Raw genomic sequence first — 20,339 nt, forward strand, 5'->3', positions numbered from 1 at the left:
CTTACCCATATACACTTGCTTTACTCACTAGTCTTGGATGTGAAAAAGTATCGAATGCTTTAGTAAAATCTACAGCTTCAAGCTGAGTTATACAAGGAAGACATGTATTATAAGGGATAATGTACCCCCTACTGTAAATGATAAGGATATTAGCAGTCACTGAGGGGTTCTGTGCCCATATAAAGGCACAAGGCTGCAGGCTGAGTTATACAGGGAACTCTGAGTATCACTCATGTATTATAAGGGATAATGTACCCCCTACTGTAAATGATAAGGATATTAGCAGTCGCTGAGGGGTTCTGTGCCCATATAAAGGCACAAGGCTGCAGGCTGAGTTATACAGGGAACTCTGAGTATCACTCATGTATTATAAGGGATAATGTACCCCCTACTGTAAATGATAAGGATATTAGCAGTCACTGAGGGGTTCTGTGCCCATATAAAGGCACAAGGCTGCAGGCTGAGTTATACAGGGAACTCTGAGTATCACTCGTGTATTATAAGGGATAATGTACCCCCTACTGTAAGTGATAAGGATATTAGCAGTCACTGAGGGGTTCTGTGCCCATATAAAGGCACAAGGCTGCAGGCTGAGTTATACAGGGAACTCTGAGTATCACTCATGTATTATAAGGGATAATGTACCCCCTACTGTAAATGATAAGGATATTAGCAGTCACTGAGGGGTTCTGTGCCCATATAAAGGCACAAGGCTGCAGGCTGAGTTATACAGGGAACTCTGAGTATCAGTCATGTATTATAAGGGATAATGTACCCCCTACTGTAAATGATAAGGATATTAGCAGTCACTGAGGGGTTCTGTGCCCATATAAAGGCACAAGGCTGCAGGCTGAGTTATACAGGGAACTCTGAGTATCACTCATGTATTACAAACATTTTTTCTTAGCAAACTCTTCAGCTAATGCCACATATTAGCAATCAAATGCTCTGTACTGAAGAGCTGACATTTGAGCTGCAGTAAGGATCAGGGACACCCCCCATGCCCAAACCACTGCTTCCCATTTCTGATGTAAGATTTTAGCTAACTACAACAAGTGCTTGAATTTTTGCCCCATGACATTCATTTTCTCTTTCTGGAGTTGCTGGAGTAGGTTTTGCATTCAGCACCAACCCTTCCCACTGACTAACAGATGTTTCCCTTGTACCCCCCTATCTTGCGGGGGCTCTCGCTGTCACCTTGTCCAGTAGGAGCAGCCCCCAATTAGCCCTGCCCTGGAACCTGCAGGTCTGGTTCTAGAAGTCTGAGGACACTTCCCTTGTTTGTAACCCTGGGTCCCTAGATAGTGCTGGACTACAACTCCCAACGCCCTTAAACATATAACTAAGGTTTAAACATACAGGGAGTTGGTACCCAGGGTCAAGAAACAGAGCGTTGGCCAATCAGTGTTGCCCTGCATTATGGGACGCAAAGGAATCTGGCTGTATGGGAAAGCAAATTTTGTCTCGTTCAGAACCACATTTTCCTTCAGTTTGATGAGGGTTCTGATCAGGCGTCTGTATCCTGCTGATTTGGTACAAAATAAAGTGAAGTCAGAATAAAAATCTCCCCGGTTATGTAAGAGCGCAGGGCATGGGGAACAATTGCTGGGAAGGAAAAGGCCTTTATTGCATCACGCAGTAAATAAATGTGTGTCTCACCGCTGGTACTGGCTTCCTATGTATATGTATGGGGAAAGTACTGTCAGTTGGCGTCCCCATGTCACCCTTATGTATGGCGTTGGAAGGTGCTGAGGGCCACAGGAACCAATCAGGGATCTGCTTTCATTCTCCAGTTTTTGGGAGACTGCCAGAAACGAATTGCTAATTGGTTGTTGTTGGCATTATCTCTTGGGCAATTTAACCGCTTTGTCAGTCAGACTGACTATAATATATAAGAAATGTCAGAGTGTGTGGCGATGAGGGACCAGCAATAAAGGGGACGTGAAATAGCACTTTGTGCAGTAGGACGTGCTGGCATTTCCATTCTGTTGCTCCGGAACAGTACGGAACCCATCAGGAAAATATATTAAAGCAATGAGATGGCTCTGGCTTCTGTCTAACATTAGAGATAGGCTCTGTCTTAGATAACGGGGAGGTGTGTTCCAATACTGTGTGTGTGTGTATATATATAAATATATATATATTTTGGATCTCTTTTCTTAAATAAACTTATATTTTTGCCAAGTCCTGGTGTGTGCAGCTCATTCTCTTGCTTAATATTTTTTTGCTAGCACCCTGGGCATTTGAATTTCAATAGGGTGTGCTCCGTTTGTTCTTGTTATATATATATATATGTGTGTGTGTATATCAAATAGGAGGACCTGCACTTTAGTTAATTTCCATTTTCAAAACAACGTATATTCCTTCCGTTTGTACATATATAAGTTGCAGTTACGTATGTGTGTGTTTGTGTGTGTATGTGACATACATACACACATTATATATATATATATATATATATATATATATATATATATATATATAATATAAATTGTTCCATGTGTGTAAATATGTGAGGCAACAAAAAGCAGGTACATATAAACAGTTATGTATGTAGGTATAAGTATATGTGTGAATAGGACAGGTACATGCATAAGGAGTGAATAAGAGACAGGGACCTGTGTATAGAGAGAGCGCTCTAATGAGAGAGGGGCGGTGGGGCTGAGGGTATATCGGGGTGTGAGCTCTCATGCAAATGCAGCTTCCTGCTCTCTATATAAAGCTCAGTGTGGGACTGTGGGGCTTTAAATGCAGCTCGGACCTGTCACTTGTTGGCTAGCTGGGGGCTCAGCACTGGGAATAGCAGCAATATGTACCCTTGCTCACCTGGGGGCCCCCCTGTTTGTGACTCACAGGTGTGCTGTGTTCCCTATAGGAGGAGGAAGAGCGCAAAGCCAAGGAGGAGCAGGAGAAGAGGGAGTATGAGGAGTACCTGAAGCTGAAGGAGAGCTTTGTGGTGGAAGAGGAGGGTGTGCAAGAGGCAATGAGCGAAGAAGAGGTAAGTGGCTATGGATTGCAACTCTTACTTATTACTTACACTACTTATAACATTGCCTTTAGAAATTAATATGGAGTTTTTACTTTATAGATTAAAAGTTCCTTATATAGATCAGAACTGTAAATATAGTTGTATATATTAATACTTTATGCCCCTGCTTTCTGCCCAGTTTGAGATTTGAATTGTTCGTTTTTACTCATATCTCTCTCCAGTATATACATAGCATCAGTTTCCCTGTGCCAGCCCCCCCAGTATAGCAAAAAAATCCAGTAGCACACTGAAGATGCAAGCCGTGAAAAAATTGTATTTTATTTGCCCAAGTACATATAAACAAGCAAAGAGCAACGTTTCGGGACCCTCCGGACCCTTTCTCAAGCCCCCCCAGTATAGGCACAGCATAGAGAATATTGTCCTGTGCCAGCCCCCCAGTATATACACAGCATCAGTTTCCTTGTGCCAGCCCCCCAGTATAGGCACAGCATAGAGAGTATTGTCCTGTGCCACCCCCCAGTATAGGCACAGCATAGAGAGTATTGTCCTGTGCCGGCCCCCCAGTATAGGCACAGCATAGAGAGTATTGTCCTGTGCCACCCCCCAGTATAGGCACAGCATAGAGAGTATTGTCCTGTGCCGGCCCCCCAGTATAGGCACAGCATAGAGAGTATTGTCCTGTGCCAGCCCCCCAGTATAGGTACAGCATAGAGAGTATTGTCCTGTGCCAGCCCCCCAGTATAGGCACAGCATAGAGAGTATTGTCCTGTGCCAGCCCCCCAGTATAGGCACAGCATAGAGAGTATTGTCCTGTGCCGGCCCCCCATTATAGGCACAGCATAGAGAGTATTGTCCTGTGCCAGCCCCCAGTATAGGCACAGCATAGAGAGTATTGTCCTGTGCCACCCCCCAGTATAGGCACAGCATAGAGAGTATTGTCCTGTGCCACCCCCCAGTATAGGCACAGCATCAGTTTCCCTTCGCCAGCCCCCCAGTATAGGCACAGCATAGAGAGTATTGTCCTGTGCCAGCCCCCCAGTATAGGCACAGCATAGAGAGTATTGTCCTGTGCCAGCCCCCCAGTATAGGCACAGCATAGAGAGTATTGTCCTGTGCCAGCCCCCCAGTATAGGTACAGCATAGAGAGTATTGTCCTGTGCCAGCCCCCCAGTATAGGCACAGCATAGAGAGTATTGTCCTGTGCCAGCCCCCAGTATAGGCACAGCATAGAGAGTATTGTCCTGTGCCACCCCCCAGTATAGGCACAGCATAGAGAGTATTGTCCTGTGCCGGCCCCCCAGTATAGGCACAGCATAGAGAGTATTGTCCTGTGCCAGCCCCCAGTATAGGCACAGCATAGAGAGTATTGTCCTGTGCCAGCCCCCCAGTATAGGCACAGCATAGAGAGTATTGTCCTGTGCCGGCCCCCCAGTATAGGCACAGCATAGAGAGTATTGTCCTGTGCCAGCCCCCCAGTATAGGCACAGCATAGAGAGTATTGTCCTGTGCCACCCCCCAGTATAGGCACAGCATAGAGAGTATTGTCCTGTGCCAGCCCCCCAGTATAGGCACAGCATAGAGAGTATTGTCCTGTGCCAGCCCCCCAGTATAGGCACAGCATAGAGAGTATTGTCCTGTGCCGGCCCCCCAGTATAGGCACAGCATGGATAAATAAGTTAAAGGGGATGTAAACCCAAATAACATTTTGTTAATTGAAAGTGGATGTAATTCTAATTAACTTTCCAATATACATTCATTACACCCAAGTTATTTGTAAGTGTCATTTACAGCATCTGTCCTTTCTTACTCTCTGTTCTGCTAGTTCTGACTACATGTACCATTGGGAGAGTGTATCCGACTCGGTTCCCACAATGCCTTTCGCTATGCGGCGATATTTCTTCTGTAATGGGTCTGCTAATCACAGAAGTCATTATGGGGTTTGGAGTCCTGAATGGAGTGGTGCATGTAGTCTGGCCCAGCAGTGCAGAGAATAGCAAGGTACAGACCGATAAGCATCATTAGCAGATCCATGTACAGACATGCACATTTTCATTTATTTTAAAGTTATTAGTCAGTGTTATTGCTATTGGAAGCCTTGCCATTCTCTGTACTCACTGCTAGTTCCGCTCCAACTGTCAGTTGTCGGAGCCAGCAGTGCAGAGACTGTCGGGTAACAGACATCATTTTCAATAGAAATTTACATTTACAGATAACTTAATAGTGATCGGAAATTTTTACTGAATGTGTTGTGGGAAGTTGACATTTTGATTTTACAGATATGGCCCCATGAAGTCATAAATTGCTCTCTTTATCTCATGTAAACATTGTGCAGAGCACGGAGCCTGTTATCCAGAAAGCCCTAATAAATTACAGGAACGCCATCTTCCATAGACTTAATTTTAAACAAAATCCACATTTTTAAATATGATTCCCTTTTCTCTGTAATAATAAAACAGTACCTGTACTTGATCCCAACTAAGATATAATTACCCCTTATTGGGGCAGAACAGCCCTATTGGGTTTATTTCATGGTTAAATGATTCCCTTTTCTCTGTAATAATAAAACAGTACCTGTACTTGATCCCAACTAAGATATAATTACCCCTTATTGGGGCAGAACAGCCCTATTGGGTTTATTTCATGGTTAAATGATTCCCTTTTCTCTGTAATAATAAAACAGTACCTGTACTTGATCCCAACTAAGATATAATTACCCCTTATTGGGGCAGAACAGCCCTATTGGGTTTATTTCATGGTTAAATGATTCCCTTTTCTCTGTAATAATAAAACAGTACCTGTACTTGATCCCAACTAAGATATAATTACCCCTTATTGGGGGCAGAACAGCCCTATTGGGTTTATTTAATGGTTAAATGATTCCCTTTTCTCTGTAATAATAAAACAGTACCTGTACTTGATCCCAACTAAGATATAATTACCCCTTATTGGGGGCAGAACAGCCCTATTGGGTTTATTTCATGGTTAAATGATTCCCTTTTCTCTGTAATAATAAAACAGTACCTGTACTTGATCCCAACTAAGATATAATTACCCCTTATTGGGGGCAGAACAGCTCTATTGGGTTTATTTCATGGTTAAATGATTCCCTTTTCTCTGTAATAATAAAACAGTACCTGTACTTGATCCCAACTAAGATATAATTACCCCTTATTGGGGCAGAACAGCCCTATTGGGTTTATTTCATGGTTAAATGATTCCCTTTTCTCTGTAATAATAAAACAGTACCTGTACTTGATCCCAACTAAGATATAATTACCCCTTATTGGGGGCAGAACAGCCCTATTGGGTTTATTTAATGGTTAAATGATTCCCTTTTCTCTGTAATAATAAAACAGTACCTGTACTTGATCCCAACTAAGATATAATTACCCCTTATTGGGGCAGAACAGCCCTATTGGGTTTATTTAATGGTTAAATGATTCCCTTTTCTCTGTAATAATAAAACAGTACCTGTACTTGATCCCAACTAAGATATAATTACCCCTTATTGGGGGCAGAACAGCCCTATTGGGTTTATTTCATGGTTAAATGATTCCCTTTTCTCTGTAATAATAAAACAGTACCTGTACTTGATCCCAACTAAGATATAATTACCCCTTATTGGGGGCAGAACAGCCCTATTGAGTTTTTTAATGTTTCAATTATTTTTCAATAGACTTAAGGTATCTTGATGCAAATTACGGAAAGATCCCTTATCTGGAAAACCCCAGGTCCGGAGCATTCTGGATAACAGGACCCGTACGTGCATAGGGGCTGATTTACTATCAGATACTAAACTGCACTGATGCATTTATCAAGCACAACCAATCAGATCTTTGCTTTCATTTTCTAAATTGTGTAAAAATGACTTGCTGATTTGTTGCTGCTTGCACTGATACAATGGAACAGATTTACCCTGGATCGTTGCAGGGTGGGACTAGGGCCCCCCCCAAATCCGTAAGGAACGAATGTATATAATTTAGATATGTCCAACTTGTAATCTCTGCACTCTAATGGGGGGAAGGGGATGAACGTAAAGTGACACAAGGGCTGGACAGGCAGGGCTCACATTTAGTATGATATAGAATGGCCAGTTCTAAGCAACTTTTTCAGTTGGTCTGCATTATGTATTTTTTTATAGTTTTATAATTGTTTCTCTTCTTCTGACTCTTTCCAACTTTCAAATGGGGGTCACTGACCCCGGCAGCCAAAAAAAATGATTTCTTTGTGAGGCCTCGATTTTATTGTTATTGTTACTTTATATTCCTTATTTTCTATTCATTCTCATTCATTCAAAAAATGAGGCCCAGCAGCCCTATAACAGTAATAATCCAAAAGCAGCTCCCATCTTGGGCCTCATTAGGGCGTCTTTTGTGTGTCCGTGGCACCGCACATGCTCAGTGCACTCTGGGCTGCTGTGGAGTTCTGTATCTTAGGGGCCTTATTAATCTCAAATGTGCCTTTATATCCGGCCCAGGTTGGTGTATTTATTTGTGGGAGCTGCTAGTTGTTGTTGCATGTTGGGAACCCCTACACCCAGTCAGCCTTTACCGGGGGGAAGGTTGGGGTGGGGTTCTCGGCCTGGTTCTGAATCCTGCCATGTTGCTGATCCACAATAGAGGTTAGACCAACCAACCGTGGGATCAGAATCCCTAGTGACCAGTGATATTGTGTATAAGGGCCCCGGGGCCGGCTGTGAGGCTGCTCTACCCCTATATTTTATTGATTGTGAAACTACAAGTCTCTTTCTCTGTATTTTGACCTTCAGAACCGATGCACATACATTTAATTGTGCACCCAAACAACACTGACGGTTTTGCACGAGGGGCCGCCTAGTGATCTGACCACATAAGAGGAGGAGACCCTATATAACCACATCTGAGCGAGGGCCGGGCTCCTTAACCCTTTCACTGCCTCCTACAGCCATAACATCCTTCCCTGTGCTCCCCCTGCTTTTTACTCTCAGTAATACTGTGGCCTCTCTAATCATGTGGCCCCCCCCCTCCCTGTTCAACCCCCACACATTATATCCCCCGTCTGTGTGACTAACCCCCATTGGCTTTAAATTCCTGCTGCAGACTGCACTGCTATTCAGTGTTCAGGTACATTCTTATTCTCTTCAATCTTGTTTTATTTCCAGTCCCGAAGCTTTCTCACGGAGTTCATCAACTACATCAAGGTAAGCGGCGCGTTGCATTGTGGCGCATAAAATGCGATTACAGACTTCTACCTAGAAAGCGCAGTTTCAGGGCACCGCCTGTGGGCAGATAATTCACGTTCAGTGTGGCCCCTGCTCAGTAACACAGTGGGGCCCCTGCTCAGTAACACAGGGGGCCCCTGCTCAGTAACACAGTGGGGCCCCTGCTCCGTAACACAGTGGGGCCCCTGCTCAGTAACACAGTGGGGCCCCTGCTCCGTAACACAGTGGGGCCCCTGCTCAGTAACACAGTGGGGCCCCTGCTCCGTAACACAGTGGGGCCCCTGCTCAGTAACACAGTGGGGCCCCTGCTCAGTAACACAGTGGGGCCCCTGCTCAGTAACACAGTGGGGCCCCTGCTCAGTAACACAGTGGGGCCCCTGCTCAGTAACACAGTGGGGCCCCTGCTCAGTAACACAGTGGGGCCCCTGCTCAGTAACACAGTGGGGCCCCTGCTCAGTAACACAGTGGGGCCCCTGCTCAGTAACACAGTGGGGCCCCTGCTCAGTAACACAGGGGGCCCCTGCTCCAGTAACACAGTGGGGCCCCTGCTCGGTAACACAGTGGGGCCCCTGCTCCGTAACACAGTGGGGCCCTGCTCCGTAACACAGTGGGGCCCCTGCTCAGTAACACAGTGGGGCCCCTGCTCAGTAACACAGTGGGGCCCCTGCTCAGTAACACAGTGGGGCCCCTGCTCAGTAACACAGTGGGGCCCCTTGCTCAGTAACACAGTGGGGCCCCTGCTCAGTAACACAGTGGGGCCCCTGCTCCGTAACACAGTGGGGCCCCTGCTCAGTAACACAGTGGGGCCCCTGCTCAGTAACACAGTGGGGCCCCTGCTCAGTAACACAGTGGGGCCCTTGCTCAGTAACACAGTGGGGCCCCTGCTCAGTAACACAGTGGGGCCCCTGCTCAGTAACACAGTGGGGCCCCTGCTCAGTAACACAGTGGGGCCCCTGCTCAGTAACACAGTGGGGCCCCTGCTCAGTAACACAGTGGGGCCCCTGCTCAGTAACACAGTGGGGCCCCTGCTCAGTAACACAGTGGGGCCCCTGCTCAGTAACACAGGGGGGCCCTGTGTCTGTGACATTGGTGGGTCAGTAGTTAAAATGGCAGGAAAGCACTATGGCAATTTTTCATTCTCCCAGGGAGTTAAAAACACAATTTACCTGCAAAGGAAAGGGGAATCCGCATCACTGGGGGACACATGATATATGGGGGTGTAAAATGGACGTTCAGCTGTATATCATTTGTTCCCCTTTTTTTTCTATATATATATATAAAGACCAAAAGGAGCACACCCTATAGAAATTCAAACGCCCAGGCTGCTGGCAAAAAAATAAATATACAGACAGTGAGCCGCACACACAGGGACTTTGCAAAAAAAGCACACTTATTTCTTATTAAAAGTGTGATTTTTTGCAAAGTCCCTGTGTGTGCGGCTCACTGTCTGTATATATATATATATGTCAAAGGCTTAACATTTAAACCTTCAAATACCACAACCCATAGAATCTACAGCACCAGCATAAAAGTACCATTATGCTGATACCATAGACCAGGGATTCTGCATCTATGGTTTTATGGTTTTTGTCCGAAAAATGGTCCCTCAAGCTGCTTAGGGTTGGGTCTCCTTGGCTCCCCCTGAATTATGTGAAATTCCTTTCTGCAACAGAATAACATAATTTTTTTTTTTTTTTTTTTTTTTTAAAAAGGTACATTTTTTGGTTCTAAGCTGATTTTGCAATTTAATTCAGACCCCCTTAGAAGAAAAGGATATGAAACACTGCTATACACTCTACTGTCCTGCTCCCCAGTTTAATCGGTGCACCCCATATATGTACTGGGAACACATAGGGAGGGCAAGATCTAATGACTCGGAAAAGGTTAATGCTTAGATGCTCGTCATTGGGAGGCCAATTGTTTTGGGAAGCTCCATAGTGTTTCCACTATATATATATATATATATATATATTTATAAGATTGCACCAGGTGTGGTATATACTATACTCCTAACGTACTTTTTGGTATCATAGCTTGCATAGAAGGAATCCGTGATGGTGGTATGCATTCAGTCAGTAATATAGTTTGGCCTCTTTGGGGAGTCATTTATGTAAGGGGGTCGTTAGGATTGCTAATGATAATTCAGGCACATAAGGCAGACCTGAGTCACACTGTAATAGATTTATATACACATGACCGGCAATAAGCCCGCCCCCTAATATATAATTTTATATATATATGGTGTTTAGCAGAGAAACCAAAAGAAATGTGACAATATAAAATATTTTCCCCAGGCCTAGTGACCTTACCATTTAGCACTACGATTAGGATGAGGAAGATAATAATATCGATAACGTAAAATTCTGATACGGGCCAGTGTCCTTGTTACCCCTTTACTCCATCCATAAAAGCAGTAACCACAGAAATGAGTCTAGTTGTGTCCCTTTGGCAGCAAATAACATATTGTCTGCTAAATCTCAGTATTCCATATCGCTTATTATTAGGTGGCACCATGGGTACGACTGATCCCTCGCAGCGCTGGGGTCCAGTTCTAGAAGCACCCACTGGGGCGGGGCTGATGGGAATGATGTATAATCTTGCTAAAGTGCCTCATAATATGTTGGCGCTGTATAAATAAAGGAGGATAATAATGCTTATATATATATATTACCAGGAGGGTGGCACACCGCTTTAGTTAAATACCCCGGTGCACAGTAAAAATATAACACATCTTATAAAAAAGACCAGCAACACTGGGATTTCTGTGCAAATAAAAAGTGTATTTAAATGTACATATGCATATATATATATATTGTGTATATACAGTGTCTTTGTAGAAAATGTATTTACAGCCTGGCCTTGCTATGCTGCCCCACCGGATTGTCATTTGTCTTCAGAGACCCATCGGCTGCGCCCCGTGTCACCAGAATTGGACCACTGTCTGCGGTGGGCACTGCCCCTTTATCAACAGGAACTTCCTGCCTGAGAAGACAGCGAGGACCAATGGCAGGGCCCGGCTCTGAGAACTGAATTCCATGGACTGTTCCACTCACAGCACCCTCAGTCCACAGTGTTCAGTGCTCCAGTCTGGCTGCCACTAACATCATGGCTAACACTCCAGCCCCTTGGCTTCCGGTTGGCTGCCTTTAGCCAAAAAGCTGAAAATATATTCATTTGCCATTTGCTTTATTTTGCACAAATCACCGGCTCATCCTGCAGTTTCAGCTTTGCCTAAGCAGCCATTGTGTCCCAAGCTTCCTTATTAAATCCCATTGTATTTATAATCCTTGTTACCATGGGTACATTTAGTGAAGCTCAGTCCCTCCAGTCAGTACAGTTCCTCACACACTGCCATGTCCTCTCTTACAGACATCGAAGGTGGTTATTTTGGAAGACCTGGGGGCACATTTTGGGCTAAGGGCACAGGTAAGATAATGGAATCTATACAGTGTATTGTAGAGAGAGCAGTTTGTTGGGGAGTTCATGGTACCCAAAGGGTCAATGTGTTTGTTTTTACCTGGTTAAGCATGTGACTGGTGTTTTCTTCTGTCCCCCTGTTCCTTTGTCTGTGGTCTGTTCCCTCCATTCACTGTCCCTTTCTCCAAATTCTGTCTCTTCTTTGGTCTGTGCTTTTTACATCTGTAGCCTATTCCTTCATTCCACTGGACTAGTATGACTAGTATGTCCTCTCCATTTACTGCCCCTCCTGTCGTCTGTCTGTCTCCATTTACTGCCCCTCCCGTTGTCTGTCTCCATTTACTGCCCCTCCTGTCGTCTGTCTCCATTTACTGCCCCTCCTGTCGTCTGTCTCCATTTACTGCCCCTCCTGTTGTCTGTCTGTCTCCATTTACTGCCCCTCCTGTCGTCTGTCTCCATTTACTGCCCCTCCTGTTGTCTGTCTGTCTCCATTTACTGCCCCTCCTGTTGTCTGTCTGTCTCCATTTACTGCCCCTCCTGTTGTCTGTCTATCTCCATTTACTGTCCCTCCTGTCGTCTGTCTCCATTTACTGCCCCTCCTGTTGTCTGTCTGTCTCCATTTACTGCCCCTCCTGTTGTCTGTCTGTCTCCATTTACTGTCCCTCCTGTCGTCTGTCTCCATTTACTGCCCCTCCTGTTGTCTGTCTGTCTCCATTTACTGCCCCTCCTGTTGTCTGTCTGTCTCCATTTACTGCCCCTCCTGTTGTCTGTCTGTCTCCATTTACTGCCCCTCCTGTTGTCTGTCTGTCTCCATTTACTGCCCCTCCTGTTGTCTGTCTGTCTCCATTTACTGCCCCTCCTGTTGTCTGTCTGTCTCCATTTACTGCCCCTCCTGTTGTCTGTCTGTCTCCATTTACTGTCCCTCCTGTTGTCTGTCTGTCTCCATTTACTGCCCCTCCTGTTGTCTGTCTGTCTCCATTTACTGCCCCTCCTGTTGTCTGTCTGTCTCCATTTACTGCCCCTCCTGTCATCTGTCTGTCTCCATTTACTGCCCCTCCTGTTGTCTGTCTGTCTCCATTTACTGCCCCTCCTGTCATCTGTCTTGTTTATTCCCTCTATAGTTGGTCCGATCTATCTACTGTATGTTCTGTAATCCACTTCATTCACTGTCTCTGGGCTCCATTTACTGTCCCTTCTTAAGTCTGTCCCATCCATTGCGTAGTGCCCTTACCATGTTCTGTCCCCTAATTCCGTAGTCTCTTCTCTGTCAGCCCCCTCTGTCTATTGTTTGTTCTTTGGCCTGTACCTTACACTGACCATCTTCTGTCCCGCCATGTCAGTTTTGTGATCTGTAACTTTTTTCTTTTTACTGATTGTCTCCTCCCTAACTGTCCATTTCTTCCATTATCTAAAGGGGCAAAACAGCTAAAAGTCTAATATTTATGTTTGTCTTGTACCCAGGATGCCATCAGCAGGATACACGACTTGCTGGCCGATGGCTCTATAACAGGTGATTATTGGTGCAATTTATCTGTAGTACCAACAGCTGCCACTAGGGTTAAGGTGGCCATTCACTGTAAGATCCGCTCGTTTGGCGAGGGTGGGTGATATTGGGTAAATGGTGGGCATAGGCGCCGTTGGATCGGGGACCGCATTGAACTGACGCGGCCCTTCATCCGACAAAAAAATTAAACCTGCCGATAGAGATCTGGCCAGATGTCGGCCTAGGAGGCCCATCGGTGGTGCCCATACACAGGCAGATAAGCTGCGTATTGAAAACTGAAATTGGCCCATGCATGGCCATCTTTGGAGCAAAGTTTCTCCAGTGCAGTAACACATAGTAACCAATTAGCAGTAGCATTTACTGGCCTGGTCAATTTTCATCTGATTGGATTCTATGGGAAAATATCAGAAAGAGTTACATTTACAAATTGTCCAGCAGAATTGTGCTTAGTACAGGGGAATCCCTATGTGCCATAGTTTTATGGTATCTCTCTGTACAGGCTATGAGCAAACTTAGGGGGCTGTTCCTGCTGAATTGTGCTTAGTACAGGGGAATCCCTATGTGCCATAGTTTTATGGTATCTCTCTGTACAGGCTATGAGCAAACTTAGGGGGCTGTTCCTGCTGAATTGTGCTTAGTACAGGGGAATCCCTATGCTGCCATAGTTTTATGGTATCTCTCTGTACAGGCTATGAGCAAACATAGGGGGCTGTTCCTGCTGAAATTGTGCTTAGTACAGGGGAATCCCTATGTGCCATAGTTTTATGGTATCTTCTCTGTACAGGCTATGAGCAAACATAGGGGGTTCCTGCTGATTGTTAGCAGGGGACCTTGCATTTTGGTATCCTGCTGCTTGCAACTTAGGGGCTGTTGCTGATTGCTTAGTACGGGGGAATCCCTTTAATTGTATGACATAAGCTCTTATTATTTCAGGTGTCATTGATGACCGGGGCAAATTCATCTACATCACCCCAGAAGAAATGGCTGCTGTAGCCCGGTTTATCAGACAGAGGGGCCGCGTCTCCATCTCCGAGCTGGCCCAGGCCAGCAACAAACTCATTAACTTGGCCCCTGATGCCAGTTCTGTGCCCCTGGAAGTCTCCTGAAAGAACAGAATTCAGACCTGCAAAGAACAACTCAGACCCCCGGGGACTTTTATTAAAGGGATGGGAACTTGTTTGGTTGGTAAAAGTACATTAATATTCAGCTATTAAACAGGTTCAAGTGATCTGGGTGTCACTTTCTATAGAAAGGAATGTATCGGACACACACACATAAATCTTTCCATGACGTTAATGGGAATAGTGTGCCATCTCAGACACGCCTGTAGAGGATTCTGGGAGTTGTAGTTTAACAACTTGTTGGACTGCAGCTTGGATATGCCTAGTAAATGTAGTTTTATCATAATTAGGTATGTAGAGCACATCTCAGCTGTCACTACAGGGATGGGCAGGTTTATAAAAGCAAATATTTGGGTTGACAAATGTATAAATCACCAGAAAGTCTATTTGCAGATGTTCCTGTACTGCTGCCATCTAGTGGTGGGAACCTGTAATTGCATGTAAAGGATGTTTCTGTGGTTAAAGCTGGCCATACACGCACCGATACTACCATACGAAACCTCATTTCGTACGATATTCGGTGCGTGTATGGCATGTCGGCGAGTCGACAGATATTGCAGGAAGCTGCCGTTATCAGTCGACTCGCCGATCGGACTGGTTAAAAGATTTTGATCGGGCGCCATAGAAGGTGCCTGACCAAAATCTGCCGTCAGGGCTGAATCGGCAGAAGGAGGTAGAAATCCTATTGTTTCTATCTCCTTATCTGCCTGTTTCAGCCCTGACGGTGTGTGGCGGATCCGATGGTCGCACAAAACATCGTCAGATCGCCACGTGTATGGCCACCTTAAGACTATATACTATAGTGTATGGGACTGTGAGGAGAAGAGGGGAAAATCCTTAGCACAAAATCTGGTCAATGTGAACAGGACAGAACCTTTCCATACAAGCCTTGCCATTACAAGGTAGGTTATCTGTATCTATACATCATTTAGTCAAGGGGAAATAGTTTCTCATGCCTTTAATATTATAAATGTACAGTTGTGATGTCACAGTAGAAAGCTTCTCGGAACATTATTATTGTTATACATCAATCCAATGACCTGAAAAAGCTTTGTGCCTGTTATTACTCAGAGGGTTCTGGCAGCAGCGAGGGAACATTACTATTATACAGGTTTAGGGGCAGTTCTGACAGTGGGGAACTGGGGGGACACCAGGAGGAGCATAAAGGCCCTGGGAAGCTGTATAACTAAGCACTATAAGACACTCACATTGGGTGCCCCCTGTCACTTACTAAACATTATATATTGTTTTACTGGGCGTATGGAATACAGGGCCCAATACTGCGCTACTGCCCTACCCTTATCCAATTTAGAAAAAGTAAAGAAAACAGTCAACATCCACAGCAAAGGATGGAGAGAATCTGGTTTCAGTTGCGATCTTACCCCTAGTATGATGTAGAGAGTAATATTCTGAGACAATTTGCAGTTGGTCTTCATTTTTTATTATGTGTAGTTTTTTAGTTCAGTTTCAGCAGCTCTCCAGTTTGGAGTTTCAGCAGTTACTGGGGTCCAATTTACCTTAGCAACCAGGGAGTGGCTTGGATGAGAGACTGGTATATGAATAGGAGAGGGACTGTATAGAAAAAGTTAGAGCAATATTTTTTTGGCTGCCCATTTAAAAACTGCAAAGAGTTGCAAATAATTCAAAAACTATAACAAATAAATAATGAAGACCAATTGAAAAGTTGCTTAGAATAGGCTATAACATACTAAAAGTTAGCTTAAGTAAACCACCACTTTAAAACACAATAGCATTGTTACCACTATGTAGCATGTTACATACATGGTAGGTGTGCAGTTTTCCTATGGCACAGTGCCTAAGTGCACTAAGTGTTGTCGTTGGAATGCAGGCTATTTAGTAACCAGGACATAAAGGGTTACACCAATATAAGAGACACCTTACCAGAAGAGCAAATAACTTCAAAGGCTTAATGTGCCCATTTGGCTGAATCTTAGCAACGCCATAATGGAGCCTGTGTGCCTGGGAGAGTGCCCAGCAGTGCCCATTAAATCCCCTCTGCTGAAGGCATAATGATAGCTCTCTATCGTGTAGAGTCGGGCATTAGTGCCAGCTCATGGGTTTTCCATCCTTGTCTATTTGCCATGAAATTAAATGTGAATCAGCGGATCCCATGCACGTCAGCTTCTATGGCCCAGCGGAGGCTTTAGGGAGCGAGATTGTTATATGATGTGCCAGCCATTGGGTAGGTAAACAGATAATAGCTGTGCCCCGGCGACGGCTCAGATTAGACCATTCTTTTACAAGTAGCACTTCCAGTTATCCATAATGCCAAATGTCATGCAAGAATCATTGAGTTAATACTACAGAAAGCCATATAGTTACCGTATATCCACCTGTGCTTTGGGCAGGCTCACTGCATAATCGGCTAATGCCAATTTGCTTTGCTTATACTAGTGGTTCTCAACCTTCCTAATGCCACGACCCTTTAATACAGTTCCTCATGTTGTGGTGACCCCCAACCATAAAATTATTCCTAAGACCATCGGAAATATGTGTTTTCCGATGGTCTTAGGCGACCCCTGTGAAAGGGTCGTTCAACCCCCAAAGGGGTCCTGACCCACAGGTTGAGATCCGCTGGCTTAGACACAAGCAGTTGCAAAATATAGAGTAGGTTCTGCTTGTTAGAGATAGGTCAGTATCATGTGGCTTGTTGTTGCCTCTGTTGGGCAAGCGATGGCACCTTTCCCATGCAGCAGGCAACCTCGGCCAAGTAATCTCGCACTCGCCGGTAACCGAAGACCATGACCCAGGAACTGACAGAGTAGTAAATGGATGACAGTATCCCGTAAAGTGAAGAAAGGATCTTGTTTTCAAATCTGTTCTGTATTATTCCAGAAGCCATGGCTGCCCAGACCAGGTCACTTGAGAACCAGCAAATCACGTAAAGAGAGAGCAAAGACAGGAGGATTTTGGTTGCTTGTGCCGTACGCTTGTTCCAGCCATGGGTGAGGGTCATTGTGTCCCTTACTTGCCGCCGGTGTCTACAAAGCAGGTCTATAGTAAAGCCATTTAATAGGATCACCAGGAATATCAGCAGGAAGTCCACGCTCACGGTGATGTAGGTGATCAGTTTAAGTAGGGAGCTTTCCGATGGACCGATACAGTTGGTGCTCGTGAAAAGGATGTTGCTCTCATTGTGCACGTTCAATGAATCACCAGACAGAAGGTACGGTGTATGAAACATGACGCTACCAACCCAAAAGGCAGCCAGGGACCAGTTTACATACTGCCCTTGATGCCTGTGAATATATTTCAACCAGCGATGGCCAGGTCTCCGTATCTTGATGAGATGAAGAAAGCTTAGATTTGCCACTGACCAAAGGCTGACCAACCTGAGCGTGTGGTACAGATAAAGGAGAATCCGGCACCCTATCTCCCCGAACACTTTAGTGTGAAGGAACACCAGGAGCCCAGGGATCTCCTTGTAACAGCAAAGCAAAAGGTTGACCAATGCCATGTTAACAATGATCCTGTCCAGAGGCTGGAAAGCCTTGTTCTTGATGGCATTGCTCATAAAGGCGAAGAGAAGGATCAAGTTTGCCACTGTTCCGAAAATAGCAGAGAAATAAATGGTTATAGACACAATATCTGTCCAACTTAATATCATAGTTGGCTGCACTTTTTATACCCCCCTTGGAAAGTTGGTTGGTCTACTTCATGGCCAAGGAGGAACATCTCATCTTGCTTTATTCATTTCTCCGTATCGAGCGCTGGAGATGCCTCGTTCCTCTGCTAATCAGCTAAAGGCTGGATACTTTATAAAGGCTCGAGCTGAGAGAGCTGGGATTGCCTTATCTCTATATCCATGGCTACCTTTCATTTCCAGTTAGATAGGTTGGAGGCACTGGAACAGCTGTGCCACGATAGTATTTCAGTAAGGTCAACACTGGTGAGAAACGTTTGCTTACCCTGATCTCTATGGATCCCTAATTTATATAGAGCAGTTAGTCAGTGAAAGGAAGTTCACTCGAGTTTGAATTTTGGTTCAGGACCTGAGATATGGAGCAGCACAAATGATCTAATTTTCTAATTCCCATGCTTACTTTCCCTTAAGTAATATTATACATGGCTCTTTGCTCTCCGTCACGAAAGACAGGGCTGCTAGTTACATTTTTATGATTGTTGCAACCTTGAGGCAAAGCACTTTGCCCTCTCCTATTAGACTGCAAGCTCTATTGAGCAGGGCCCTCTCTACCAGTTCCGGCAGGTTGTTTTGAGCATTCTGGAGAACGTGGCTGTATTGCTTGCTTCTTTCTCTACAAATAATCCCAGTTGAGATTACAGCTTGGCGGGGGCTCCTTTTTACTACTTTACTTTGTTGGTTGTGTGTTTGGGGTAATTGTCATTGTGCAGAATCAATTTTGGCCTGATCGGATATAGACAAACTGCATTCTGTTAGAGCCAATTTTGACTCAAAAGTCCGGAGCAGCTGCTGCCATTTGTCTGCTCCCCATCCTTGTGTTTTCGTGTGTAACTAACTTGTTTGAAATGACTTTTTGGTCCCAATTCCTCTATGAAGGCTTAAAACCTAAGCATTAGTTAAGGTCCCCATACACGGGCCGACTGTAGCTGCCGATATGGGTCCCTTGGACCGATTCGGCAGCTTATCGGCCCGTGTAGGGGAAGAAACCTGAAATTGGCCAGATATCAATTGGGCAGGTTAAAAGATTTAGTCGGATCGGCTCGTTGATACGGTCCCCAAACCGACTGTGCCATTTCCGCCGTTAGAATTTGATCGTTTGGCCCCAGGGATCGATTTAGCCTACATTTTCCTGATATTGCCCACCTGTATGTGGGAGATCAGGAGAAGATCCGCTCGCTTAGCGACCTCGCCAAGCGAGCGGATCTTAACGTGTATGGGCACCTTTAGTCTTTGGCACATCATCCATCCATGTAACCATATTCAGACATAGGGTTCTATTTACATAAAGTTAGCTGAGAGCTAATGAACCATTGCAAAGGTTGGCAGTGTCGTCCACTCAGCTAGGCCCAATTCTGGTTTACAGTAAAAAATCTATTCTAATTATACCCGGTGGGAGTAGCTGTAAGGAATCTACATTATTGCACTTTATAAAATGAATTGCAGTTTGGCCTCCCACCACTAGCTGTCACTGAAGTACCATTTGGGCATTTGCACTTTACTAAGATAGCTTACAGCCATTCCTTTAGTGGCCGTCTTTGCTATGGTTTTTAACCATCTGAAAGATGGCAACCGGAATTATCTTTAAGATGGCCCAGAGATGGCGAGGTCACCAAACAAGTGGATTGTCTCCCAATATACCCACCCATGGTGGGTGCTATCAGGCTAATTCGATCGTTTGGCCCCAGGACCAAATCATCAAATTAAAACAGTGGGTATATGAGCCATCGAACCAAGGTCCGCATCAATGAGCTGATGTGTTCCCTGATACAAAGGGAAAATCAAACCTGCCAGATCAAGATCTGCCCAATATTAGACCAGAAATCGGGTCGGGTAGGCCCATTGGGAATGCCCATACACAAGCAGATAAGCTGCCAAATTGCTCCGAAGGACCTGAATCGACTGCTGAAATCTACCCACATATGGCCACCTTTACCTTTCTAACTGATCCGTCACTGTCTCTTATGCAAACGATCCCTCATCTCCAGTTCCACTTAATGTGGGGGTACCGCCAGGCTCTGTACTTAATGTGGGGGTACCGCCAGGCTCTGTACTTAATGTGGGGGTACCGCCAGGCTCTGTACTTAATGTGGGGGTACCGCCAGGCTCTGTACTTAATGTGGGGGTACCGCCAGGCTCTGTACTTAATGTGGGGGTACCGCCAGGCTCTGTACTTAATGTGGGGGTACCGCCAGGCTCTGTACTTAATGTGGGGGTACCGCCAGGCTCTGTACTTAATGTGGGGGTACCGCCAGGCTCTGTACTTAATGTGGGGGTACCGCCAGGCTCTGTACTTAGGCCGTTATTGTTCTCCCTTTACACTCTGTCTTTGGGAAATCTCATCCGCTCATTTGGCTTTATTTACAGCTGAAACTCTACTGATAAACCAACGCCACCTCAAACTGAACCTAACAAAAACTCAACTACCCCCTTTACTGTCTGTCAAT

The 20,339-nt window shown here is 45.2% G+C and overlaps 2 protein-coding genes and 1 non-coding gene across 3 annotated transcripts in view; 2 read left to right on the forward strand and 1 right to left on the reverse strand.

Annotated features, from left to right (window-relative positions):
* ddrgk1 (DDRGK domain containing 1) overlaps positions 1 to 14,338 on the forward strand; it is a 44,341-nt gene extending 30,003 nt beyond the window's left edge. The window contains exons 5-9 of the mRNA XM_031895257.1: positions 2,876 to 2,998; positions 8,130 to 8,168; positions 11,559 to 11,615; positions 13,068 to 13,116; positions 14,044 to 14,338. Of these exons, the coding sequence (XP_031751117.1) occupies positions 2,876 to 2,998; positions 8,130 to 8,168; positions 11,559 to 11,615; positions 13,068 to 13,116; positions 14,044 to 14,216 (441 nt within the window). The 3' untranslated portion in view covers positions 14,217 to 14,338. The remainder of the gene's footprint in view (positions 1 to 2,875; positions 2,999 to 8,129; positions 8,169 to 11,558; positions 11,616 to 13,067; positions 13,117 to 14,043) is intronic.
* Positions 11,190 to 11,289, forward strand: mir146b (microRNA mir-146b). Its single transcript, NR_049709.1, has one exon. It is a non-coding gene; the product is annotated as a microRNA mir-146b (primary transcript).
* Positions 14,339 to 16,890: 2,552 nt separating the features above from the next.
* Positions 16,891 to 17,766, reverse strand: LOC100486283 (vomeronasal type-1 receptor A14). The gene has a single exon (XM_002938399.1). It carries the CDS (start codon positions 17,764 to 17,766, stop codon positions 16,891 to 16,893), a length of 876 nt encoding a protein of 291 aa, XP_002938445.1.
* Between the last annotated feature and the right edge of the window lie 2,573 nt (positions 17,767 to 20,339).

The sequence above is a fragment of the Xenopus tropicalis genome, chromosome 1 (genome assembly GCF_000004195.4).
Source record: "Xenopus tropicalis strain Nigerian chromosome 1, UCB_Xtro_10.0, whole genome shotgun sequence".
In the NCBI taxonomy this organism is placed as follows: Eukaryota; Metazoa; Chordata; class Amphibia; order Anura; family Pipidae; genus Xenopus; species Xenopus tropicalis.